Genomic DNA, 27,178 nt, shown 5'->3' on the forward strand with positions numbered 1-27,178 from the left:
TTGGATGTTGGCAGTGAAGCTAATGTTTTGTGCACCTGTTGCTCTGCCTGTGAAACGTTGGCCTGACTGTTTGATTGGGGATACAGCGTCAGGTTAATTCTCGCTCAACCATCAACAGTCTGATGTTTCTGTTTGATTGTCAAAGCTGTGCCATTGCAGTTTCTACCTCTGCATGTCCATCTCATTGAGATACACAGCACAGGACTAACAACAAGGAATATCTTCTGCTAACATTTATGTTAACTTAATGTAATAGTTGAATGTGGGCCTTCTACTCTACTGTCTGTGAAAATGATTCTAGATTAGGCAGTGATAAAGCCAGGCTCATTGATGGAGTGTAAATGGTGAGGGAGGGAGAAATATGTAAGAAACTAAGCTTCGTGGTGTCATCACACATAGTTTTATTTTTCTTAAAATTCAACCTATTTGAGGGACGTGGCGTTTTTTCAGCTTCTGAAATGGAGCATAGCAGGAAAAAGTTTGTGATCCAATGGACTAAACTAGCAGAGCTTGAAGTCAGTCCATGCGGACCGTCTTTGTAAATGTGATGAAGTGATTGTCATGAGAATAGCTCCCTCACAAGGAAAACAATTCCTGGGAAATAACCGGAAACGCATCTGACTGACACTTTAGTCTCACGGTCTCTAACATGAAACCGAGCGAAGCTCATCCCTGATCCCAAGAGATCAGCTGATCTAACTGGTTAATTATTTTGGATACACCATTTAGGCTGCTTTGGCTTGCCTACTATTACTGCAACCCCCCACCCCCACCTACCCCCCCAAGCTTTTATTGTCATGCTGTATGTGATTTAAGCAACATATCTATGGTGTGTTGTTTGCAGGGGGTTTTGCTGCTGCTTGCTTTATGCATGTGTATGTAAGGTGGGGCAGTCCACCAAAAACAAATGACAGAGGATGAAAATAATAATTGTTTTTGACTGTAGTGGTTCTGACCAAACGGTTACACACTGTTGAACCTGTTATCAGTAAAATGTTGGATGGAGTTACAGCGGACTCGCTGTTTTGATTATTTTGAATTAATCACTAAATGATGGCATGCAGATAACTGTGGGTCCCATGCATTCACTAGTGTGTTACATGCTTTGGACTGTTCAGACAATTTCTTTCACAGGACGGCTTCACAAGTCCATGTGCCTGTAAGGACCTTGGACGGTTTTTGTTCATACTGTCCATTCAAAGAAAACATCCAAACATTCCATTTGAATGGAAGCGAATGGGAACAAAGTCCTCATTTTGTGCACAGAAATGCCTGAAAAACAGACTGTTCACAGGGGAAAAAACAGATCTTTACTCTGTTAATTTGCAGCTTCAGGTCAACTTTAGAACACATTTCTTTCACAAAATGACTTTAGTCCCCATTACTGCCTAAAAGCAAGCAAGGTAGGATCTTTTCAATGCCAAATTTGAAGCAAAGGAATGACAACAGCACAAGAAGAGCTCTGATTGGCACTGACAGAAAATACTGTGTCTCCGTCCTTCATATTGGTCACTCAGGGTGTTCGAGTGCACGGATTTATAGACATGCTCACAAGAGTGGATTTTCAGATGCACACACACTGTACTGTACACACGTATGTGCGCACACACACACACCCTATAGCACCCTCGGTTACATTATCAGCATGACTTATCTTATCCCATAATCCTTTGAGACAAACTGTTTGCACAGATGTGACATACAATAAAGAATGAATTAGCAGTACATTTTCCTCATTACTCAGTACACTACTACTCGACTCTCTCTGGGCTCAGTCTGTGGTTCATAGAAAACCAGAGGAGCAGTACACAAATCATAATAAGCATGCAGCTTCTTTAGACTTCTGTTCAGCTCAACATGGACATGTAGACACTGACTGGTTCTCAATATAGACTACCAAGTTCCCACATGTAATCAAACACAGCTGAGGCTACATGCACGTGTTTGTACGGGGGGGATGTGAAGTTCTAGTTACCTGAGCTACAAACTTGAGATCAGAAGTGACAGAGAAGGCCACAGTGCACCACACTGTAAACGCCCCCCTTGATTCACCCTAATAACTTATGTAACTACTTCATAGCCACGATATTAAAATCACTTAATATATTTTTTAAACGGATCATTCTGAAATCAAAGGACAAGAATAAACAATTCCACTGTGTAGCAAACAGATCCTGTTCACCTCTAACAACCTGATCATGACTGATCACATGATTAGAACAAATATGACTTATTATTTTTAATTAAAATTGGATTTATTCTCATCTTTTACTGTGCAAATGCTTTTTGATGTTTCTTTTTTGCTGCTTGTTGACGTCACACACTAAAGCTACGTAAAGGCAAGTTTAGCCACTCAGTGTCTTTCATGCTACAGAAGTCCTGATTGTAGTGGTCGTTGACATTATTCCTTTCTTCAGGACAGAGGATTGTGTCCTGTGGTTGGACTCATTCCAGCTCCATCATCTCGGACTGCAGCTGGTGACTGTAGTCCTTCTGCTGTGAGCTGGGGATCACGCTAACCAGAGCCTGCAGTGTGTGAAGAACTGATTCATGTGCTGCTACACTGTGTATTCTGTTCGACACAGCAAAGCAGAATAAGGACTACTTTTCCCAGCAGGATGGCAGCCACACTGAAGAGACAGCTTATGACTCAGTTAATTTGTGGTTGGTAAATAATATATTTGCAGAGCAGAAAATGATACTGCAATCATTAAAAGGCTGGAAATGCCGTCTAAACTGATATTATTTCCCCCGCTAATAATGCTCTTTCAGGACCTCTTTATTACACGCGTACTAAAGATGCCCATGCACATCCTCTAATGCCATTTAAAAATATGGCTAATAATGCAGAGATCTGCTAGAGTCTGTATCCACAAGCTGCCCACATCTCCCTCAACTGCCTCTGTGCTCATATAAGATTTCTGCTGCTCTGGCAGCTTTTCCTGTCATTCCTGGCTCTGCTACTTGAGATGAATATTACAAGATCTTGTTACATACAAGTTTCCCCGGCACAAACAATCTGAGAGAAAAGTGTGTGCACACACACAGGGTGGGGAAAAAAAAAGCAGATGCATGCATGCAAACAGTCTGCAGCTTGTTGCTTTGTGTGCACATGCATATAAATGAATACAGATATGTGAGTGATTGTACATTGCGTACCTGCGTTGTGCTTTGCCAAATACTTGTCTTTGTACTGCTTCTTCTTCTTGCCAAACCAGGTACAGCTGGCCTGCTGCTCCTGCTTCGTCTTCTCCATGGCTATACACGCCACCCGCCTACCACACAGACAGACAACTGAACTTAGTTTACAATTAAAGCTGGACAGAAGCATTCTAGCTGTAAAGAGACAATAAAGCCATGTTGCCATCAGAATAATCAGGGGCTCTTCCCAGCATTTTACCAACTGCTATTTGAAAACACACAACTCCAACTTGTTTTTTTAATTCCTTGTGTTTTGATGCAACACAAAGTTGGGGGGAAAGAGTCTCTGACGAACTGGTACAGAACTAGAACAAAGTGCAGATAATACAACTAAGCAGAGAGACGGGCAGCGGAAATCTGAAATCTGGAGTAAAAACAGATCGGGCTGGAGGAACTGGTAATTACTTTTTATATTGTGAAATATTGGTTTATAGACTGCGTTTTTAAGATGTCTGCATTTTTTTTCCTAATAGCTTAGTGAAAACTTTCTCAAAGCGTAGATGATCACTGTAGCTAGTTACAAGTTATTTTCAATACACCACTTTGTAGAGTATGATCCCGTTTAGAGTGCACAATAAAGCAGGGAGAAGTGGACTTCCGAAAGAGTTCAAAAACAGTAATTCACAAACCAGGGTGACATCTCCATCTTTACAGTTACTGTATTGGTCCTGGATTTTTTTCTTTTTAAATTTTTAGTGGGAACTTTTATCTTCCTGCCATCATGCTATCAGAGACTGCGTTGCTCTTCTCACCACTCCTGTAGTTCTGGTGACGGGATGAGGCCGGCTGTGCCATTTTTAGTGTTCTCCAGCTTGCCCTGCCACCAATTGTGATCATCCTTGGATATGATCTGGATGATGTCGCCCACACGGAAGCGAATGCCGGCCTCCTTGCAGGGGATGAGCTCATCCTTGGAGGGGTCATATTCAAACTGGGCCCTCACGTAGATCTGCGGTGAAAAGCACAGATGTTAGACGGGTAGTATGTAAGCTGAATGACGTGGTGGGAGAGACGCAGACCGGGGGGGGGGGGTAAATGTGTCTAGATGATGTGCTTTGTTTTGCATATCATGACAACTAGGCCTAGAGTAATGAGCAGTGGATTCTCAGGGGGCATGGGATCACGGGGTGGGGTGTACTGTTGAGAGGACTTCCTGTAGTGAGATGAACCCAGACACTGCTGGGCTATTAATGAGGCTCTCAACTCTCTGGTAATTACAACACAGGCATTGTTTATGTGTCCATTAGATCAAACTACAAGTCGTTATCCTGCTTTAAAACTTTTCTAAGCACACAGCTGATATTTTTCCACAGTGTGTGAGGAAAGTGAGGAGGCAGTGTTTGACAGGTGTTTTTTCTTTTTAATTTCTGGGGGAGTTGGGGGGGGCAGAGGAAATCTGTCTCTTACCTTCACTGACATTTTGTCCTTGATTGGAGGTCTGGATACAATCTAGGATTTGAAAGCATCACATACATCATGCAGCAAAAACGGCTAGGTAACGTCTAAAACAGCAGTATGGCGGCCGAGGCCGGTGGCAGGGAGGAAGGTTGTGGATTAATAGCAGGGTTTAGACATTTACTTCTCATTAATGTGGCAAATTATTAGGCAGTTCAGTGGCCTTTAAGCTCTGCAGCTCTAAGGCTGCTGAGCTTGCAATACAGCATCGTATGTTGTGGTCTCCACTGCCCCCTGCTGGTGTGTCCTTTATATGCCACTTTTCTTTGAGTTTCTATCACAGCATTGAAGTTTTTGTCAGTTGCTTTGGATCGGTTCTTGAATGATAGATGAAGCTATTCCGGAACATTTAGTCAAACTACTGAGAACAACTCCCCACAATTTACACTAATTTTGGTTTTATATGCATCAGAAAAATAGATAATATTCTGTCATGAACAGTTTTACTATTCCAAGTATGCTACATGAGTTCATTGTGCAAAGCATCACGTGCTCCGCTGAGCCTACATATGACAGTCATGATGAATCTGCACCATGGCAGACTGATCATCATTCCGACTTTGTAAATACGACTTCCTCTGTACTGCATTCATTGCTAATCTGACTTTATCTTCTCCAATACCTTTTACTTCTATGGCAGCTTTTCTCTAATAGCATAACGTGCCAAAGTAAAACCACAAATATGAACGGTGTGGCAAATACACACTGATTAAACTTAAAACAGCAGTTTATTATTACTATTGTTTTTATTATTGGCAGTAGTATTAATCTCTGGCTCTCTTCCACAGTGTCTTTTTCCCCGTCTCCCTCCCCTGATGGTTGATGGTCAGCAGATGGCCGCTCTTCCTACTGTTGCCAAGGTGGTCATCTAATTGTTGGGTACTTTTATATGACTGTTGTTGCAATATGGTGCTGTATAAATAAAATTGGATGAGAATGAGTACTGGAAAATATATTTTTAAGACTTGAATGAAACCGACATATAGCGTTTTATACAATTAGAGCAGCCAGCTCAGATAAAGTATTTTATGGACAAGAGTCTGTCCTTGGAATAGGACTAAGGATGTCAGGCAGTACAGTAAGAGTAAGACAACAGAATATAAGCAGGTACACAAGAGTACATATCCCCCCCAAACACAATCCAAGCAAATGTGAGTGCTCAGTGTATGATCAGTATTTAAATGGTATCACTGTGATTCACAGGGGCAGTCCGTTATCCTTGGCCCTGAGCACAGTTTGGGTGAAGATCCATTATATTATCATTGTGCACAAGTTAAAATCTAAAATCAGTGCCATACGAGGAACACTGATTGAACCTTGGAGGGTTCAATCGCTCATGCCATGGACAACTCGTCATGGCATGAGGTCATCGGCCCTTTGACCGGATGAGCTACATTTTTTTTTTTTTTTTTTTTTAACCCTTGTATGGTGTTCGGGTCCGTGAGACCCGTTTTCAGTTTTTCTCAAGAGAAAAATTAAACAATGAATTATTTTTTCAACCTGAAATTCATTGGCTTTGGCTTATTTTCTGTGAAGAACATAAATCCGAACTAATTTTCAATGACCGAATGCTGTACCTCCCCCCACGCATTTACATTACATACAAGGTGTTCGGGTCCACTGGACCCAGGTCTAGTAAAAGTGTTGAAAGTGTAGGTCCTGTGTTCCCACACTCTGTCCTCCTCCTTTCTGGTGCTGCTGATAGTGTTTTCTTCCCCTCCTGCTCTGCACAAAGTTGCAACATTGTTGAAAATTCAACTATCAACACCGTCTGCTCTGACATTCCCACACATTTTACCCTCTTTCTTGAGGGATCCAAATTTTATTTTCTCATACCCTGTCCCACCTGCAAATTAGGGGCATAATACTATAAATAAGACTTTGCCAGTGTGGTTCTTTATGACAACTGATCAAGATGGCAAAAGATTATCTACTGCGAGGGCCATCCAATTGATTTTGGAAGAGAGAGGGGCTTCGGATGATGATGTTGACAAAGAGGTTTCAGAATATTTCACATTTCTGAAAATTCAGAGTCTGACCATGACTTTGAAGAAGAGGATGAGGTTGAGCACCATTTAGTAACAAAACGAAGACGAGTACCCCATCTGCAGCCAGCTCCAGGACCAGAACAAGCCCACCAGACAGCAAGTGAAGAAATATGGATGTCAGTAACTGGTGACATTGAATGGTCTTCTTGCCCAAGAAATGAGCCACCCTGCAGAGCTGTTACTGTGATAAGCCAGGGCCAACACGGCTGAAGTTACTCATGTGCAGGACATCAAGTCTTCATTTGAGCTTTTCATCCCAGATTCCATCCAGAAATTTTTTCTGCATTGCAGTAATCTAGAAGGAAGGTGTGTTTTTGGAGAGAGGTGGAATGAGATGGACCAAATTCATCTAAGAACCCCAAAGGCCTACTTTGGGGTTCTTATCCTTGCTGGAGTTTTCAGGTCCAAAGGGGAATCGACAGAATCCCTGTGGGATGCAGAAACCGGCAAGAACCTTTCCGTGCATCAATGTCTCTGGAAAACTTCCACAAAATTTCCAGGATTATTCCTTTTTGATAACCGAGACGACAGACCAGCTCGACGGCAGAGAGACGAGCTAGCTGCCATCAGGGCAGTGTGGGATAAGTGTGTGCACCACCTCCCCCTGTTTTACAACCCTGGGCCTAATGTCACCATTGATGAGCAGCTGATCCCATTTAGTTGTGAAACATATTGCTTCACGTGTAAATGTGTTGTGTCTTTCCACTCACTCCACTTGATTATAACTGATTTATTTTTTTATAACATTTTATAAAAAAAACAACAACAAAAAAACCCCGAGAAGCACATTCATTCATAAATGTGATCTAACAAAGGGAAAGGGAAAAAAATTAATCATGTTTGCTGTTCATATGGCTTGTAATTGGGATGAAGTAAACATCTGTTGAGTAATTTAACATAAAATTGTTTGATAGTGTTAATTTGGAAAGCCAAAACTCTAGCGGGTCCACCAGACCCATGAACACTGGCTGAGTAACAAAAATACGAACACCACACAAGGGTTAAATGTGCCAAAGCAACTGAGGAAAAACTGCAAAATCGTGTGACAGTCATGGTTCTGGATAAATAATGTTGGATTACCTCAGAGGGGATTAATAATGTGTCAGGAAGGCGCACACACACATAACACTGTGACTAGATGAGGGTTAAAGGAGACCATTAGGAAGGACAGTTTTTTAGTTGGCTTTTCATAGATGACACTCATAGTGTCTGTACTCACAGCGATATAACCATCGCATGAGATGTTACTGCATGAATTAATGTGACTGGGAACCAGTGGTTAAGGGGAATCCTTGTGCTCTTTAAGGCTCAACAATGCCTGTGCCATTGTTACCACAGAGATTGTTAAGAGGTTTGTGAAGTGCTGAGGACAGCAGCGGTCACAGCTTTTCATAAATGCTCTTCTAGTAAAACCCTGACATGGGATAAGAATCCAGCTGGATCCAAATTAGAGGCAGCTACTCTTAAGGATGGGAAGGGCACTGCAGTTATTCATAAGTTCTGATACTTCAGACAAAAAAGAAACTGCACTTAACTACTTGGTGAAATTATATCTCATCTATATATATATATATATATATATATATATATATATATATATATATATATATATATATATATATATATATATATATATATATATATATATATATATATATATATATATATATATATATATATAATTACATATAAAAAATAAGATTCCCTTCTCCCACTGTGGATTTTGACACATTTTGCATCACATCTGATCAATGACGCAGAATCCTGACTGGATAAACACAAATCACAGTGAGAAAGCCAGAAACTGTGCTGTAGCTTGTACAGCTTTTTAAAAGAAAAGCTTCAAAACGAGCTGTCACCAAGTCTTTGTTTAGTGCTTAGATGTGGCTCAAATCATCAGAGCTAACTGGACTTGCTTAAACTTGAACTGAGTTTAAGGCATCTTTTAGATCCAGTTTTTTCATGGGTCTCGTTTGGTTTTCAGCCAAACTACAGGCACATTTCTTCACTCTGTAGCTGTCCAGCACTGAGTGACCACTGCAGTACGACCTCCCTTTCATGTGTTTTGTCTGTGGAGCTGTGGTTGTTAGTGGGCACGGATGAAAGGATTACAATTGTGTGTGTAAGCCAGTGATGCAGACCAGTTTTGTTGCTCACATCACACAGAATGACAGTTTCCCTCTTTGACTCAAAGGGAAGCATTATGTTCTCCAAATCAATAAAACTCAATTTCCCCGCCCACTCTTCAGACAAAGCTCAGATGCACTGAGTCCACTCCTGTCTTCAGCCTGATAAAAGCTGAACAGCTGCACACTACTTTTGGTGTAAATTATAGATTTAAATGGGATATTTTGGCCTGGCTCCAGAATCTTATATTTCTTCTTTTAAAGGATGAGGCCGGCGATTTTTGATATTTTCATTACTAGAAATAAATGATTACCAAGTACTCTGTTTACCCAAAGCACGATTCCACTAATTCCTGCGTGCCATGCAGCTTCATCAAGGCACAGTTTCCCAGGTTTCTTTATTACAAAATATGGGGTGGTAAATTATTAAAGAATAGTCTCAACTGAGAAAATAAGCCTCTTTTAAGAATCATTTTACACTACAATATATAAACTTTGATTATCAGTGTATGTAGACAAGTACCACCACAAAAACCACAAATATGAACGGTGTGGCAAATACACACTGATTACACTTAAAACAGCAATTTATTATTACTGTTATTTTTATTATTAGCAGTAGTATTAATCTCTGGCTCTCTTCCACAGTGTCTTTTTGCCCGTCTTCTTCCCCTGATGGTTGATGGTCAGCAGATGGCCGCTCTTCCTACCGTTGCCAAGGTGGTCATCTAATTGTTGGGTACTTTTATATGACTGTTGTTGTGATATGGTGCTGTATAAATAAAATTGGATGAGTACGAAACGAGTACTGAAACGGGAACAGAAAAGGTCCAACTATGAAACGATGAGAGGGATTTTCTGGCTGCTGCACCAATTTCCTTCTGCGCCATTTGGAAATACCGTGCTGCACATTTCATAAAGTGGCCTTTAGAGACGGACCTGCTAGCAGACTTCTGTAACCGGTAGGTCTGCACACAGGCCAGACAGTAGCAGAGATTCTCATTCTTAGGAGAGTTTAGATACAGTACATAGTCACGTATGCTCAATTATTAGATTTTCTTTCTTTTTTTAAACACAGTTTTCAGTGAAACTTCTCTGTAAGAGATGACAGCACAATGAGCTACTTAAACTGCAGTCATGAAGTGAAAAGCAGCAATTTCTACAACAGCATCCTGATGTCACCTTCAGCCACCACAACCTGCTGCTACCCATTTCTACAGAAACTGGAGTGCACCATCTCAATCACATGGACGAGATTCCAGGAGACAGATAGCTAGTCTAGGAGAACTGGACAGGACAGTAGAAGGTCCTTAACCCATCAGCAGGACCAGTGTCTGCTCCTTTGTGTAAGGAGGAACAGGATGAGCACTGCCAGAGCTACAACATGACCTCCAGCAGGGCACTGGTCCAGATATGGGAGGAGACACCAGGACACTATCCAGGCTCTCATTTAGGAGCATGCTCCAATATCATCAGGCACACATACAAACGTGTCTGACAAACCACCGAGTACCATTTTGATTTGCTGCAAGGAAATTGACTTGACTGAAATTGACTTTCAGGGTGTCTTTGAATTCAGCCCTCTGTAGATTGATAATTTTCATTTCCATCAAATGATGTAGTGTCCTCCTGCTTGCTCATAGCGTGTTGTCTGACAGCTGGGGGGTTTCTCTGTATTATCTTTACCTTATAAAACTCAATTTAAAGTGCCTTGAGGCACCTGCTGTTGTAATTTGGAGCTATATCTTCCTGAAAACCAGCCTATTCATTAATGTCCTCTGTAATGGACATTTGTTTTTGGTCTATATCTTTTGACTTATTTGAGCTATCCTACTGAGTCCTGATGTACTAAATTGAGGACATTCTGGGCTTTCCCTTGGAGATCTCATGTGTTTTCAAAGCGTTCCTTTAATTTTAGTGAGCAGTGTATTTATTTAATGAAAAGGATTTGTCACCCAGTATGAGCAGGAGGAGCTCACCGACACACAAAAATAAAATATTTCAGGCTTTGTAATCACACAAAATCCTTGTCCATCAGTAGTTTGGGACAGATAAAAACAGCCTGACTTACATGCAACCAAATCACACTGATGAGTTTTATGAAGCAGAAGGGAGTTTGGGAGAAACTCAGACACACACTTTTGTGTAAAGGAGTGTGATGCAAGCATTTGTAAGGAGCTAGTGAGTGATTGTTAGTTACCTGTCGACCCTTGGGCTGGATGGTAGATGGCAGGTCCTGTGAAAGTGACCCATTGATGACAGAAAGAAAAGGTTAAGAAATATACTACAACACACACACACACACACACACACACACACACACACACACACACACACAGAGAGAGAGAGAGACTGAAAAATACCTTCAAACGCATGGGGATGGGGATTTTGGTCCCCACAAGTATAGTAAACTACCAATTTTTAGTCCCCATGAAGATGTTGATACCTGTCCACACACACACACACACACACTGAGAACTTTTACATGCAATCTAGATGTAAAAAAAAAAGAAAAAAAAAAAAAAGTCATTCTCATCTGTTAAAGCAGATCTGGCTGTGGAGCAACCAAGCAAGCACAGAGCAAGCGAAGCAGCTGCAGCATCAGCACCACCACATGTCTGTCTGGAGCCTTGGCAGGGGAAACTGTGGAACCTGATTGGGTTTAGTAGAATAGCAGAGTAGGAGCACATCTCCTCGCACCATCGTGACCACTGGAGCCTCGGTGTGTTTTTGTCAGCAATGAGGCACAGCAACGGAGCAGGCTTTGTGAGGCACACCAATTTGTGAACTGAGATATCGGACACGGGGGGCCTTTGGCTCAAACAGATGAACAGGGAGAATGACACGGGAGTGAGTTGAGGCCTACGGCATCACCCGTCTACATCTAATCCTACTGCTACCACTACTGTGACACGATTTAACGCAAAATGAAATGAAAGCAACTCATGAGAAACGCACGCAGCAACTGAATGTAACAACACGGACATGTAGAAATACCATGACACAACAGCGTGACAGAAAAAAAGAAAAAAAAAAGGAGGAGGAAATGGCTGGGTGGTAGTCTGATCGTGGGATTTTTTGTTTTTCTATGGTTGGGGTGGGGGTCCTTACCAAGATAGAACTGTTAATGCTGGAGTGGCCATTGGCAGGGGACTGCCTGGAGGTGGTGGGGGACTCATTCTGAAATAAGACACACAGGTCAGCAGTGCACAGCCGGCGCACAAACACACACAAGCGCACACATTCACACACTTCTGGGGTTGACTGTAGGAGATGGAGGGTGTATTTGTAGAACACAATAGAGACCCACCACAGAGTTGACGTAATGAAATGCGTCAACAAGACATGGGAGACAGCAGCACCAGCAGAACTCTAGCATGCACAGCCTTAAATAACCACATAGAGGCGCTAGACTGACACGAGATGCCAGTCTGATCAGCATGAAGTCATCATTAACTGAAGCTGTCAGAGCTCAAAAGTCCTGACTGTGTCAGTGTTCAGAACAGCGTGTGCTGGAGGACCAAAAGAGTTGAAATCGCCGTCACATTTCTCTTTTAATGGAACACTTAATGACTTCTTATCAAATGTGACAGCAATACAACAATGTTATAGGTTTTACTGTGAAAATCAACTGGAAATGGAGAGAAATATGAAGGCTCTGTTCAGAGAAAGCTAAATTATAAGCAGAAATAATGATTAAAGTGAGCTAACAGTCTAATGTCTCAGTTAGTCTCTCTGTTCTCAGCTAAAAATGACCTAAATCAAAGCAGGGCTGTGGTTTGCGTGCACGACTTTTCAAAATAAAGTCTCCCTTTTTTTTTCGTTTCTGTTAAAAACAACCACATTAACCATGCTGTTCTAGTTTTAGACCTCTGCACTGGTTTCAGTGTGTTCTAAAATGATCTAACTAATTACATGTACGGTCTTAGATGGCTGGATACCACAATGTATGTATAACTTCCTTTTGTCCCTCACAGCTCTGCTGGTCTAGCTTTTCTTAGCTGGTCCAAAGTATTGGTGCCCCAGCTTTCTGTCAGTTTTAGTATGCTGGTATTGTAGTTGTCTGAACTGCTGGTTTCTACTTATATTGTTTTTGGACTTTACTTCCTGTACACTGGAAAGCTCTTTGTTCTACTTGCTTCAAAAGCTACAAAGATAATATAACAAAAACAAACAAAAAAAACCCTTAAGTTGTTTGCCACTCTGAAAATGTAATACTGCACACTTGCTTTACATTTATCTCAGAATGATTTCATCGTCTAATTTAAAAAAAAAAAAATTTGAAAAATCTTGAAAAACCAGACGTTTCAATAACAGATCGCAAAACAACAGGATTTTTTTGTTATTAAATCTGTTACTTAGTTACGTGTATAACATGGATTTTTTCAGGGGAGTTCCTTTTCAGCAAGAAAAGCTGTGAAACTTACAAGCAAAAAAAAACTGTGCAAAAAAAGTCAACCAGTCAGTCAGACCTGGAGTCTTTGCTGGTCTGATTCTGGCACCTGGACCGCATGATTGACACCCCTAATCTATGGCAAATGATATCTGAGTTAGCCCTCGTTGGCATCCCATAGCACACGACAAAGAGCAATTAAGCTTTGAGTTTTACTGGCTTCCATTCAGTTTTAGTATACTGGTATTGTATTTTGCAGTACCCAATATCGTGTGTTGGACTTTACATCCTCTCCTGTAAACTCGGCTCTCATGTAGTGAGATAGATGAAGGAAGATGGAGTTTTAGCTGTTCAAGAGATGCTTGAGGCAACTTCAGTTGTATAACAATTCAGCATCTAAACATCAGCAACATCCTGAAACATCTCATGCGCCACATGAGCTGGAGCTTGGCCTAAGTTGAAGCATGACACGAGAGGTTACTATCATCCACGTCTGTACGGCGTGTGTGTGTAGGTGTAGTGGTTGTTCTATATGCAGGAGCAGGATGGGATACACAGAGAGGTGTAGCTTGTTTCCGGAGCGGAGAAGGGAAGAGGGAGTTCCGGTATCTTGGTTGTGAAATTGGTGTGCTGATTATCTGGCCCAGCCCCAGCAAAACACACACACAGCACACCCCGTACACACAACCTACTCAGGTTACACACACACATACACACTCAAGAATTTCACATCACATGTGCTGTACCAATGTACCTGCACATGTGATGTGACAATAAAAAGTGATTTGATTTGTGATTTGATTTCAGTAACCAGGCAAGCAGTTAGTAACTAGATCAAGAGCTCAAAAAAAGTAGTGAGGAGGAGGAAGAGGTGTTGTTACCTCACAGGATGAGCCCTGCGTCCGGTAGCTTGGTACTATTTTGAAAGTGATGCTGCCGCGCATCTCTCGCTGCAAACACACAGAAACACAGACACAGAAATATAGTGAGTTTTGTCTCATCTTCACGTCAGCTTGTGAGATTTTCTCTCATATGCAGAGATACAGTGGGGCAAAAAAGTATTTAGTCAGCCACCGATTGTGCAAGTTCCCCCACCTAAAATGATGACAGAGGTCAGTAATTTGCACCAGAGGTACACTTCAACTGTGAGAGACAGAATGTGAAAAAAAAAATCCATGAATCCACATGGTAGGATTTGTAAAGAATTTATTCGTAAATCAGGGTGGAAAATAAGTATTTGGTCAATAACAAAAATACAACTCAATACTTTGTAACATAACCTTTGTTGGCAATAACAGAGGTCAAACGTTTACTATAGGTCTTTACCAGGTTTGCACACACAGTAGCTGGTATTTTGGCCCATTCCTCCATGCAGATCTTCTCGAGAGCAGTGATGTTTTGGGGCTGTCGCCGAGCAACACGGACTTTCAACTCCCGCCACAGATTTTCTATGGGGTTGAGGTCTGGAGACTGGCTAGGCCACTCCAGGACTTTCAAATGCTTCTTACGGAGCCACTCCTTTGTTGCCCGGGCGGTGTGTTTTGGATCATTGTCATGTTGGAAGACCCAGCCTCGTTTCATCTTCAAAGTTCTCACTGATGGAAGGAGGTTTTGGCTCAAAATCTCACGATACATGGCCCCATTCATTCTGTCCTTAACACGGATCAGTCGTCCTGTCCCCTTGGCAGAAAAACAGCCCCATAGCATGATGTTTCCACCCCCATGCTTCACAGTAGGTATGGTGTTCTTGGGATGCAACTCAGTATTCTTCTTCCTCCAAACACGACGAGTTGAGTTTATACCAAAAAGTTCTACTTTGGTTTCATCTGACCACATGACATTCTCCCAATCCTCTGCTGTATCATCCATGTGCTCTCTGGCAAACTTCAGACGGGCCTGGACATGCACTGGCTTCAGCAGCGGAACACGTCTGGCACTGCGGGATTTGATTCCCTGCCGTTGTAGTGTGTTACTGATGGTGACCTTTGTTACTTTGGTCCCAGCTCTCTGCAGGTCATTCACCAGGTCCCCCCGTGTGGTTCTGGGATCTTTGCTCACCGTAATCATTTTGACCCCATGGGATGAGATCTTGCGTGGAGCCCCAGATCGAGGGAGATTATCAGTGGTCTTGTATGTCTTCCATTTTCTGATGATTGCTCCCACAGTTGATTTTTTCACACCAAGCTGCTTGCCTATTGTAGATTCACTCTTCCCAGTCTGGTGCAGGTCTACAATACTTTTCCTGGTGTCCTTCGAAAGCTCTTTGGTCTTGGCTATGGCGGAGTTTGGAGTCTGACTGTTTGAGGCTGTGGACAGGTGTCTTTTATACAGATGATGAGTTCAAACAGGTGCCATTCATACAGGTAACGAGTGGGGGACAGAAAAGCTTCTTACAGGAGATGTTACAGGTCTGTGAGAGCCAGAGATTTTCCTTGTTCGAGGTGACCAAATACTTATTTTCCACCCTGATTTACGAATAAATTCTTTACAAATCCTACCATGTGAATTCATGGATTTTTTTCTCACATTCTGTCTCTCACAGTTGAAGTCAGTGAGAGGTCAGTGTACCTCTGGTGCAAATTACTGACCTCTGTCATCATTTTAAGTGGGGGAACTTGCACAATCGGTGGCTGACTAAATACTTTTTTGCCCCACTGTAGTGGAAAAAAAGGTTTTCTCTGGTGTATAAACATTTGAGAATTTCATTTAATTCTCTTCTGTAAATTGCTTCGGTACAGTTCATGCTAACTACACCTGTCAAGACCCTCTTGTCCAAATATAGTCAGTTGTGACTCCAAAAACAACCCCTCTCCCAAACAAACACAAAAGCAAAACTCACCAGCATCTTCTGCAGCTGCTCTACAGTCTGGTTGGCCACACTGATGCCGTTGATTTCCCTGATCTCATCTCCAACATGCAATGTTCCTGAACGTAGGAAAAAGGAAAAGAGAAACAAGCAGAAAGACAAACGTAAAATATTTTCTAATTGCAGAGGCATCCGAGATGCAGCCATAGCAGAGGTCCTCCGGTCTAGTTTGATTCTTCAGCGACTACAGTGTGGCATCCTTTGTAACAATCGAGGAGGAGTTTCTTTTACTCACCGTTAATTTAAAAAGCTCTAAAACCTTCCTCTTCTTTAAAGATTTCAGGTAACAACAGTAAAAATATTTATTGAGGACTTGAAATACGAAATTAGAGTATTGTATACAAAAAATAGGCAGAATATTTTAACAAATGAGTCAAAGTCTTGTGGGCAAGATTTATATAATGTCGCTTATTGACGTCAGTCAGAAGATGGAATAGAGTACCCTGTCTGTGGATCATCCCCCCGTGCATTATCCTTGCGACGATGCAGTGGTTTGATTCGTTCATCTTCAATGTGATACCCTGCAAACGCATAAATTTGAAAATGGTTACTGATACCATGTAAAAAGTCCCAATGTCATCCCAGATCAAATATCAGTACAGTGAATACAACACCGTACTCTTTAGATCATTAACCGTGAATTATGATGCATCTCGATTAATCATGAAGAACTCTCTTCAGCCACAAGTAGAACAAGCCTCCAACAGACGGCATGGCCCCCAAAGAGTCCCAACATCAGCATTATACAGTTAGTGTGAGCTGACATGAAGAGACAGAAGACTAAAACCAGAGAGGAACTGTGGCAAGTTACCTTTAAATGCTAAAACAAAGTATAAATAATAATAGGCATGTCTCTGAAAGCATCCTCACTTTCATTTCATTCATTTCAACTCAGCATTGTTCAAAATCCCAAAGGGCGTACCATTGGCTCATCTGTGTTCTTCTGAAACTGGACCAGACGGACTCTGGTGACGTTCTCCAGGTCCATGTCTCCGTTGGCACTCTCGGGGGAGTCTCCGTTCAGGAAGGGTGAGGTGGGTGGAGGTGTCACCCGCAGAGCCTCGTCACTGTAAACCTCGTGGGCCACTACGTCATGGGCCTGCAGCAATGCCTGTTAACACACACACTCCATAAAGGACTTCACTCTTCTTGGTAAAGGCACATTTTGTGTGAACAAGAGTGCACCAGTTATGGAACTTTACTGTCGGCTTCTGGTGGCATCACTGACATGAATATCTGCGATTCTTCCAAAGTAAAAGGGAGGCTGAGATGAGGTACAGGCAAGGCCACAGGATGTTGAGGAAGAGTTTCCCCCTTTCCTGTGGCAGCAGACGAATTAGGACTGAATATGAGTACCACTGTCTTATCTGGTGAAGAAATACTCTTTAGCTAGCTAGTTGTTCTCACCAGAAACCATTTATGAAAACAAGTGATTGTTGGGCACTGCTTTATGAGTTGGCATATACAAAGAATTGGTGAAATCTGTATGACTCCAACAGTACAAATAACGTCATTCAGCTTAAAAATTTGCAATCCACACTCTTTTTATGGTAAATTCACAGAAGACAAAGCCTTCAGTGTTCTTGAACTCCCTCAAGACATGATCTCACTAAAAATAACATGGACAATATTTTATTCAAGCTCTGAAGAGCAGGAAGGGATTTGCTTCTTGACTTTGTCTGACTCTCTGCTCTGCCACACATTACAAAGATATTTCTCCTTTTGCACAGGTGCCTTTAGTCCGTAGCCCCTGCATCTGTCTGAGCTCTGCATCTCCACAAGACGAGCCTGCTGCTCCCTCACACCCACAGAGTGTTAGACTCCACTTGTCTGACAGACGCAGAGGCCCTTCCCTTGAGTGGCACTTTAACAAACCCATCTGAACTTCAGAAGACAGCAATCAAAGCCCAACAAAGGGGGGAAACCTGTGACTGTCTTCTTTCAGCGTCACGCAAACAACACACACAAGCGCACGCACCCGAGGAGGGAGAGCACATCAGAGAGGGAGAGACACAAAGGCAGCGGCAGCCTCTCTAACTCCAGTGTCAAAATACATCACACGCAGAAGACACTTCATGTTGCACAACTTGCAGGAAAACTGTGTGTGTCTGTAGGTGCAAGTACGTGTGTGTGTGTGTGTGTGTTTGTGCACCCTAATGAAAACAGGGTTAAGTGCTCAACTGATCCTTTCATGCTGTGTGCTTTAACCCTTTAAGACCTACCATAGAACTAAGTCCGCCAGAGCTTATCTTTATATTTTTACATGCTGTAGTGCCATTTTTGGGAGCATTTCAAGTTGCTTTACATCAGTACAACTGTTATAGCCCAAATTTTAATAATATGTATGCATTTAGTGCATAGTAACTATATAAATTGCAAAAACATGCAAAAAAAAAAAAAAAAAAAAAAAAAAAAAAAACTATAAAAAATTTTTTTAATCGTTTTTGTTTTGTTACATATATTTCTAGTTAGAAAAATTTAAGAGGCTTATGCCTCAAAATTGTAAATACAAAAAAGTTGCACAAATGAGTTTACAACAACAGGAAATTTATTTTGAGTGTCTTCATAATTTTATTTTTGAGATACACCAATTTTTATATACTGCAGAAAAAACGAAAATAAATATTAAATGCAAATTGGCAAAGAATTTCCAGCAGTGCAATTTGAGTTCTAAGCATCCCAGAAACGACACAGAAAAGCATAAATTCAAACATGACTTTTAAAAACACCAGTATAGGCTTATCAGGCCCTGAAGGTAAAAAACTACATTTTCCGCAAAAATGACGTCACTTCTGGTTTCGGGCAGGTAATGGCAGACATGCCCTAGTTCGTGCTGACGTCTATTCCGACACAGGAAGTGTTACAAACAGCTGATCGGATCGGCAATGCGCGTTTCTGGATTATTATGCTTTTGTTGCTGCAAATGCTTTTTACGCAATTTTTGCAAAGCTATATGTGGAAGGAAACTGTGACTTAGGACAAACTGAATGCATAAGAAGTACAACGCCTGCGGTTTCATATGCAAAAAAAAAAAAAAAAAATCATTGCGCTAGCTTACGTGGTTGCAGTTCTACAGAGATTTAAAAATAGATATGCACAACGGAGCGTGCCCGCTCCGACCGGTTTTAAAGGGTTAAAACGAGAAAATTTTAGACTGAGATAGTTAATGGACAGTGCTTTAAGCTGTTTAAACTGATCCCCATGTCGAAAAAAAGAAGAAAAAAAGAAAAAGAATAAATAATGCGGTATTCAGTGCAAAGTTCATAAATAATGTCCTGGACTGTGGGGTTTGTGGGGATTCTGCCATGTCAGCATCACTGCCACTCAAATGACAAATAAGATGACGTGAGCTTACACAGATCCTGTTCTTTATTTAGACATTAAAAGGTGATCGGTGCATCATGGGAAGGCCCCAGCAGCCTAGGCCTATTGCTACAGCATAACTGAGGAATGCTTTAGGATCACCTGATCCAGCTCTAACTCTACGCTTTATCAAAAAGAAAAGTCTTAAACCTTTTAAACTTTGTGATACAATTGTTCAAGATTTTGTATGTGAGAATTTTAAATTCAGGAACCTTTAAGGGAGACCTGATAATAATCTGAGAAGCTAAAAATGCACAAAGTAGTTTTTCTGCTCTGATGATGTCTCTGATACAGGATGTTTCTTATTTTTGAGATATTGGCAAAAACATGAAGGCAGTTCACATATTTGTTCAATGTGTGCATTAAAGGACATATGCTGGTCGAAACGACTCCAAGATTTCTCACAGTGTTACTGGAGGCCAAGGTAATCTATGCAAGCATCTGGTTAGACAACAAGATTTTTAGGCCCAAGTACAGTAATCTCCGTTTTATCTAAATATTGAATCAGGAAATTAGAGATCATCCAGGTCTTTACTTCTTTAAGACATGTCTGTATTTGAACTAGTTTATTTAAATTATCTGCCTTGATAGATAAATAAAGCTGGGTATCATCTACATAGCAATGAAAGTGCCATTTCAAAACATATTAGTTTAATGTATGTGTTGAAGGACATTTCCTGGTCAAAAACAACTTTAAGAGTTATCACACTGTTGCTGGAGGCCAAGGTAATACCATTTCAGTTTCAAAAATATTCCCTGAAAAGGGGCAGCAGCCATGTGGGGAGGATTGCTAAACTTTAGCTACACTTTGCTAATGTTTTTCTATACCTCAAATACCATCTGAACACTAATTCTGAAACCCTACACCTCAAAGTAACAGGTTTACTTTGTTAAAAATAACCTACAAAGAAAGTCAAGTCTACTCTCATGTGTGTACATCAGAGCTAGACGAGTCAAAATCCTGGCATGGATCCGTGGGCATCGTCTGTATTCAGTTCTCACTTGAACTTGTTGGAATGTGGAACACGTCAGTTTACGCTCTTGTAGCACCATGAAGGAGCCAGGCCTCTGACCCGACACAGCACATCGCATCAAACACGCCTTACTAACCTCCGTCTACGCCCGCCCTCCTCTCTCACTTCACAGCCAGGACCCTCTCCTTCCATTTGTCTTGATTACTGATCTTTTTCCTCAACTTTGCTCTCCCTATCACTTCATTTTGATACCGATTTGTCTTTTTTCTTTTTACGTCTCCTCTCTCTGTCGGTCTGTCCACGTGATATTGAGCAACACTGATCAGTGATGAAAATCAGATGTATTTATGTATATATATATCACATTCGCAGACACTTGAAACACCCTTCCATTTCCACACAGTTCATGTTAGATGACTTGATCTTTAAACACTTAAATAAACCAATACCAATGCGACGCACTCCATCTTTCTTGTGCATGTTTTCTTTTTAGTCCTATCTAATCTGTGCAGACAACAATAAGACCATGTAAAAGTGCTATTTACAACATTTAGAGAGATTCTGATTTGTTATATCTGGACTCTAAATGCTTCGTTAAAGGGCCTTGTGCACATTTCTGTAAGAAATGGACATGAGAACCTCTTAATGTGTGTCTGTGGGATTTTTTTCCCCACTCACCATGAAATGTGGCTGGGTTACTATCCGTCTGAGTTCCTTAGCTTCGTGCTTCTCTGGGTAGCAAGAGATCTCTTCCAGTACCTGAGGAAACACAGAGAGAAGAGTTTAATTTATGCCTCAGTAGCTCTTCTTTATGCCCAAATCCCTCCTTCCAATGCGACCTGGCCACTTCAGCGTAGGCAGCGCAGACCAACAACACTCACAGTTCCTCTCCAACACCACCTCCTAATGCGAGACCAACTTTGGACACCACTCAGCAAGTCAAGAATCTGGTCAAGCTTTTGCTCCTCCTCCTGCCCTGTGGAAGCCACTTGGCTTGATGTCAGCTCCAGTTATGTTGCGCCTGACTGGTGAATGTGGCATTGTAGAGGTGAGGCCTCTGCATTGAGGAGTTTCAATGTACTTCTCCATATCAAACAGCAGTGTTTAGTTCACGAACGTGCATGGGGTCCAGGTATTCATTATCGCTACACTGTAATAATCACATTTACTTGTTACCCTCAAGAGCTGGCACTTACTGGCATGTCAAAGCAACATGCATTAATACATCAGCAACTAAGTCACAAGTACAGCCAAATGAGATAAAAATCGCATCTCCTCTGTAATAGCCAGATATGGATGCTATTTCAACACTTAAGAGAACTGCATGGACATTTTACAGGACAACATTATTGTTTAAACTATAGAGGAAAAACGGTCAGGTTCACCTTTAACCCTGTGTTTTGTTTGTTTCTTGGCAAGTGAATTGAACTAAAAATATGTGTGTACGGAGATAGATAGATTTGCATCCATTAATTGTTACTAGGGCGCGATACCACTTTTTTATGTCCGATACCGATATCATAAATTTGGATATCAGCCGATACCGATATGAATCCGATATAGTGCTTTTTAATCAATAAAACTGTTATTTTAATATCTTGGTGCTTTTTGTATAAGTTTATACTCAAGTTAAAAAACAAAAACAAAAAACAAAACAAAACACTAAAGCTATTCTGTTATACCTGTATGCAAAAAATACACTGCACCCAAAATATTTCATAGTTTAGCAACACTGATCAATCTAATAAACTTAAACCTACTCCATCCTCCCTATTCTGGTATTTTAAAGAGTAAGCACCCTAACTAATAGGGTTCTAAAACTCCCTGCAAAAAAAATAAGGAACCACCCCCCACCTCATGATGCTTAATCGACGTAATCAATTTGATGCAGTGTGAAAAAAAAAAGCCCAGAAATAAATTATTTTTCAAGAATAATTAAATAGATTCAACATCTTTCTTCAACAGAGTTGCAGACTGCACAGATGGTACCTTCCCAAAGGAAAAAGTAGGGGAGACCGGGGATAGTTGTAACACTTTCAATTTCTCCAATCAGGGCTAAGTTTCAAATGATGTGACTCATCCTGTGCATGCACAATTCAGTTCTGCTATCACATGTGAAAAATCAGCACATTTTGTCGAACACAGACAATTTAACATGAAAAAAGTAATTTGTATGCCAAAAAGTAAGTTTTTCTACTTTATTTCAATTTGTAATAGCATTATCTGCTTTGCAGTTAAACTCATCAAACTTAAATTATGTTATTTGTATGTCTATGGGGATATATTCTGTGTAGGTCTTTAGTGCTAATGTTTTAGCCGTTGGCTGTAATGTTAGCTAGTTCATGGCTATAGGAGTCTGGGTCAGTTGTAACAGCAACAGTCTGGGTTAGTTGTAACAATAATGCAGATGTTAAAACTTACCACACTATTACTTTAACTTATATTAAACAAGTTGGGGCAACGACATCAGCAGAGAGAGGTTCACTGGTCGCATTTGTATATGCGGTTAATGCCATTGGCAACACAATTCCTCCACTGTTTGTGTTCCCCACACATACATTATGCAGGCCACTGTGTCAGAGATGGACCAGTAGGAAGTACTGGTAGTGGAAATAAATCAGGATGGGTGCAAGAAACAGATTTCCTCATCTTTCTGAAGCACTTTGCAAACCACACCAAGGTAAGCCATGATAAAAAAGTAATGGAATTGCGATGCTGGTGAACAACTACATTTTTTCAGCTTCATTGTTATGTTCAAAATTGGTGCAAGAGTTGTAGGTTATAATGCCCACTGAGCCAATGAGGCCAAACTCAAGGAAGACCAACCAAAGTTAATGAAATATTCAGTTGCAGAAAATTCCATAATTTGTGTTTTTTGGGGGGCTGGAATATGTTCAAAAGCTAGATTTCTGCATTCTGTCACACACACACACAGCTACATAAATGGCTCTAAGTGCATTCATGTGTTGAATAAACAAAGATTACATGTTAATATTTTGTTAGTACCCTTATTTCATTGTGTTACATTTCACCCCAGGATATGTTACAACTAACCCAGACTATGGGGTTAATTGTAACATTTCACTCTTCGTGTTTGAGACCATACCATGCAATGGGTAATTGTGCTGCAGAGAAAATAGCTGCACTATTTAATAGCAGAGACATGTAAATACTTTGCATTACATTTTGAATCCACTACCTTAAAAGACCTCCAATTTACAGACAGAAATGTCAAAAATGTTACAACTATCCCCGGTCTCCCCTACTATAGCTTACTAGGGTATATTAGACTTAATAGTTACTATATACAGTAACGGACTTCTATACATTTTACATCAGATTAAAACTTTGGGTGTAAGATTCAAATAATTATTTATTAAAAGCTAGACATTTTAAATGAGAATAAGAAAGAAAAGTAGGTCTTTGTGCCCCCTTCTCCCTGTTCATGCCCTATCGGCCCCCCTGGCTAAACTTTGCTAGATCCGCCCCTGCACAGTTACCAGCCGTCAGCGACGTAGAAAAAGATCCAGGTGTAGAAAGTAATATTAAATAAATTCTAACAACAGCTTATCAAGCTTAAACGTGCTGCTGTTGTTCAGCCGCTGGTTTCCTCTTTCTGGTGCAAAGTGGGCCAAAAACAAACAAGAGAGACGGACTCGCGACAGAAAAGCCGATCAGCTGATCATTGATCAGTTTCACCATTGAAGTAGCAGCAGGAGAGTGAGAGAGGCAGTCGCTCCATATATCGGTTGTTAAGCTTAATGTGGGAATGCTTTACAAACATTCAGAGATAAACTCACACACTTGCTTTACTTCTCTCTGGGATCACTTCCTCGGAGATGAAATGCTGGATTGGTAGCAAGGCTACAAATACACACAGCCGCTCTATCACGTGAGCACACTGCTCCGACGTGCTACGGTTATGAGCTGAGTTATGCCATGTCGCAAGTTTTGTGAGGTGCTTTTTTGATATTTAATGGATCGGATTACATTTTTTATTTCTCTCCAATATCCGATCCAGTAATTTACGTCAGTATCGGACCGATACCGATACGTAATATCGGATCGGTCCATCTCTATTAGTTACACACCAGGGATCACTGTGAGGCCATCAGTTACAATGAGAAACAAAACTCCACCAGCTGGACAAAGAGAAAAAGCTGAGGCAAATGCACAGTTATGTGAATCCGAGTTAAAAAACAAACAAACATACAAACAAAAAAGACCAACAACAACAGAAAAAACCCCAACAGTGTTGTCACCTCCCATGTCAACGGTGAACAAATGTCCATAGAAATTAGAAACACCCACCAGGCACCAGATGTTCTTTTCTGGGCTAAATGCGGTGGACCTTTAAATTTTTTTACTTGCTGAAGAGAAAACATGTGGCAAGTTTAGTCTAAATCACATGTTTAGCTCTTGTTATGAATTTACGTGAGAATCATCTATATTTTAAAAGTTGTCTTCAGCTTTGGAGTAATACCAGGATAATAGATTACAAATATGGATAACCTTTCTGAATCTAAAAAGTGAAACCACTGCATTAGTGACTCAAACCTGCATACTTTCTCGTGGCCAGCAGAGGGCAAGAGATACAGTTTCTGATGGTTTAGAAGTCTATGAGAGAAGTGCACATCGCTTCCTCTGACCCATGACCTTTGATGAGTTTATGATCTCAATCACCAATTTTAGTTCTTAATAAAATAAGACTCGTTTTATTCAGTAATTATATTCCCCATCAAAATTAAAAGGGGGGATGCTTCAGAGAAGGCCTACACAATGACTGACAAGTCACACGCAGTGCCCTTCAGTCAAACTGGTTTTAAAAAGCTAATGTGGGGACAATCAAAACACCCGGTTTGAGGCTTGATAACCTCAAATTGAGGGCCTCACTAAGCACGGGGTGATCCATGGATCAACATATATACACAGTGTAAGTTGAGGATCATTTCTCATACATTCTGTCAAATGACAGGCAGAAGGTCATTTTCTCTGACCCCATGTCACAATTGTATTTAGGCCAAGGGGCAATCCTCCAGAGCGGAAATACTGAGCCAATGTGGAATTAGCAGAAACTACAGTTCCATTTAAGGCTGCCTGGACAGGAGTCAAGCCTCATAGCCTCATGTCAAAATTTGTTGTTTTAAAACCAATACTTACAATATGTTACAAAATTAACCAAGCTAGATACCCTTAATTAATAATTTAAGACTCCAGTCTTTCATCTGTATGTTGTAGCGTCTAGCTCCATGGCAGCAGTCAGATTGCTAACACTGAATGCCAATCAATGAGTGAAGTTACATCATCTTTTATATGGTACACAGCTCCGATGTGAGAAAATGAAAAGTTAAATTTAGTGCAGTGTTCACCTTGGTTTTCTATGAGGTTATATCCTCTATTACAGAATGTTGTGGCTTAATGTTTGCCCTTAAAATTTTGATTATAAAATATATTTATGTGGACTTGAAGAAGAGTGATCATTTACCCACCGATCAAAACTGCAGCAGTCACGCTTAAGTAAAACTCCATCCAATACTGTAACACTTTCAAAGCCAAGGAAACTACTTCTAACTGATGCCCAGAGAACATTGCAGTAGTGTAATGAGGTCTTACATCTTCCAGAAGTTTCAAAGCGCCACAGGCTCCATCTTGGGAGGAAATCTTAAGTGGAGGAAGACACAAAGAAGCATTATAAAAGCTGTTGACTCTTGTTTTCAGGACTCACAGGTAAAGGGTTAAAGGTCAGTAATGACAGAGGTCGGGTTAAATCAAGTTCGACCCCTGCCTTTAATCAGTACAAGCCGCTTTTTAAACAGGCTGTAAATCTGGGTAGTTTGTGTGTAGATTAGTATCAACAGCCAAAGTGAAACCTTCCCTCCTGAGAGAGAACAGTTCCAAAACTACACCAACAAAACTCATTTTACTGATTAGACATGACAGTGTAGAGGTAAAAAGGAGCGTATTAGTGCAGCCCGCAAGAAAAAGCTTTGCTGAAGTTTGAATAGTCTTCAAACTGCCCTGCTGCAGCAGAAACCCACAGGAGCCCACTGGAAGCTACCGTCTGATTGGTTCAAAGCAATTCAGTGTTAGCCAGAGTGAATCAGCAGAGACAGAGGTGAAGCAGAGGAGGAAGGCAGGGTAGTCCCTGAAAGCACAGCCAAGATTAAACAATACGTTACTCTGAGGTCAAACTATGCTGGAGAAGTTAGAGGCCAGTACAAGTTTACTTGTTTACTTGAACTAAAAATTCCCTTGCACAGCAGTGCAATACAGTCAGGAAATGCCAAATTGGAGGAGAGCATGAACAGGTCTAGGACTAAATACCATCGTCAATATTCACAAATCAAGACTAAAAGTAGCTCCCAACTTGCCAATTTAGGGGGAACATATCAGTCTTCACTTGACAAAGCAGTTTGAAAATCTGAGAGAAGGTAGAGATAATCCAGAGACAGCAGCATCCATTTAGCAATATGGTCATATATTAAAGATCTAATCATCCCACTAACGATCAGCAACATCGATCTTCTGTGATCGATCTGATCGTTGATCATTCAAAGACCAACTCCTATCGGTTTGCTTTCATCCCATCTATCCATCCATGTAATATCAAACCCTAGTTTCAATCATATCATCATATGAAAGTCTTTGAAAATGGACTATTTTAAGTTTTTTGTTGCCATTTAAGTCTCAGCTGAAAGAAACTAAGTTGACTTGGGGTCAAAGTAATCAACAGAGTTTCAAATTAAGAAAAA

General features: G+C 40.9%; 1 protein-coding gene across 18 annotated transcripts in view; it reads right to left on the bottom strand.

Moving 5' to 3' along the window:
• caska (calcium/calmodulin-dependent serine protein kinase a) overlaps positions 1 to 27,178 on the bottom strand; it is a 166,250-nt gene that overhangs the window by 6,364 nt on the left and 132,708 nt on the right. For 5 of the 18 annotated variants that reach the window (XM_080290965.1, XM_026144181.2, XM_080290964.1 and 2 more), the window contains 11 exons: positions 26,040 to 26,087; positions 21,105 to 21,185; positions 17,012 to 17,200; positions 16,532 to 16,610; positions 16,063 to 16,148; positions 14,105 to 14,173; positions 11,942 to 12,010; positions 11,031 to 11,066; positions 4,609 to 4,650; positions 3,954 to 4,150; positions 3,160 to 3,275 (listed from right to left, as the gene is read on the bottom strand). In XM_080290965.1, the coding sequence (XP_080147091.1) occupies positions 3,160 to 3,275; positions 3,954 to 4,150; positions 4,609 to 4,650; positions 11,031 to 11,066; positions 11,942 to 12,010; positions 14,105 to 14,173; positions 16,063 to 16,148; positions 16,532 to 16,610; positions 17,012 to 17,200; positions 21,105 to 21,185; positions 26,040 to 26,087 (1,012 nt within the window). The remainder of the gene's footprint in view (positions 1 to 3,159; positions 3,276 to 3,953; positions 4,151 to 4,608; positions 4,651 to 11,030; positions 11,067 to 11,941; positions 12,011 to 14,104; positions 14,174 to 16,062; positions 16,149 to 16,531; positions 16,611 to 17,011; positions 17,201 to 21,104; positions 21,186 to 26,039; positions 26,088 to 27,178) is intronic. The other 13 variants (XM_080290968.1, XM_026144185.2, XM_080290967.1 and 10 more) reach the window with 6 other exon arrangements.

This window comes from Astatotilapia calliptera, chromosome 16, assembly GCF_964374335.1.
Source record: "Astatotilapia calliptera chromosome 16, fAstCal68.1, whole genome shotgun sequence".
Classification (NCBI taxonomy): Eukaryota; Metazoa; Chordata; class Actinopteri; order Cichliformes; family Cichlidae; genus Astatotilapia; species Astatotilapia calliptera.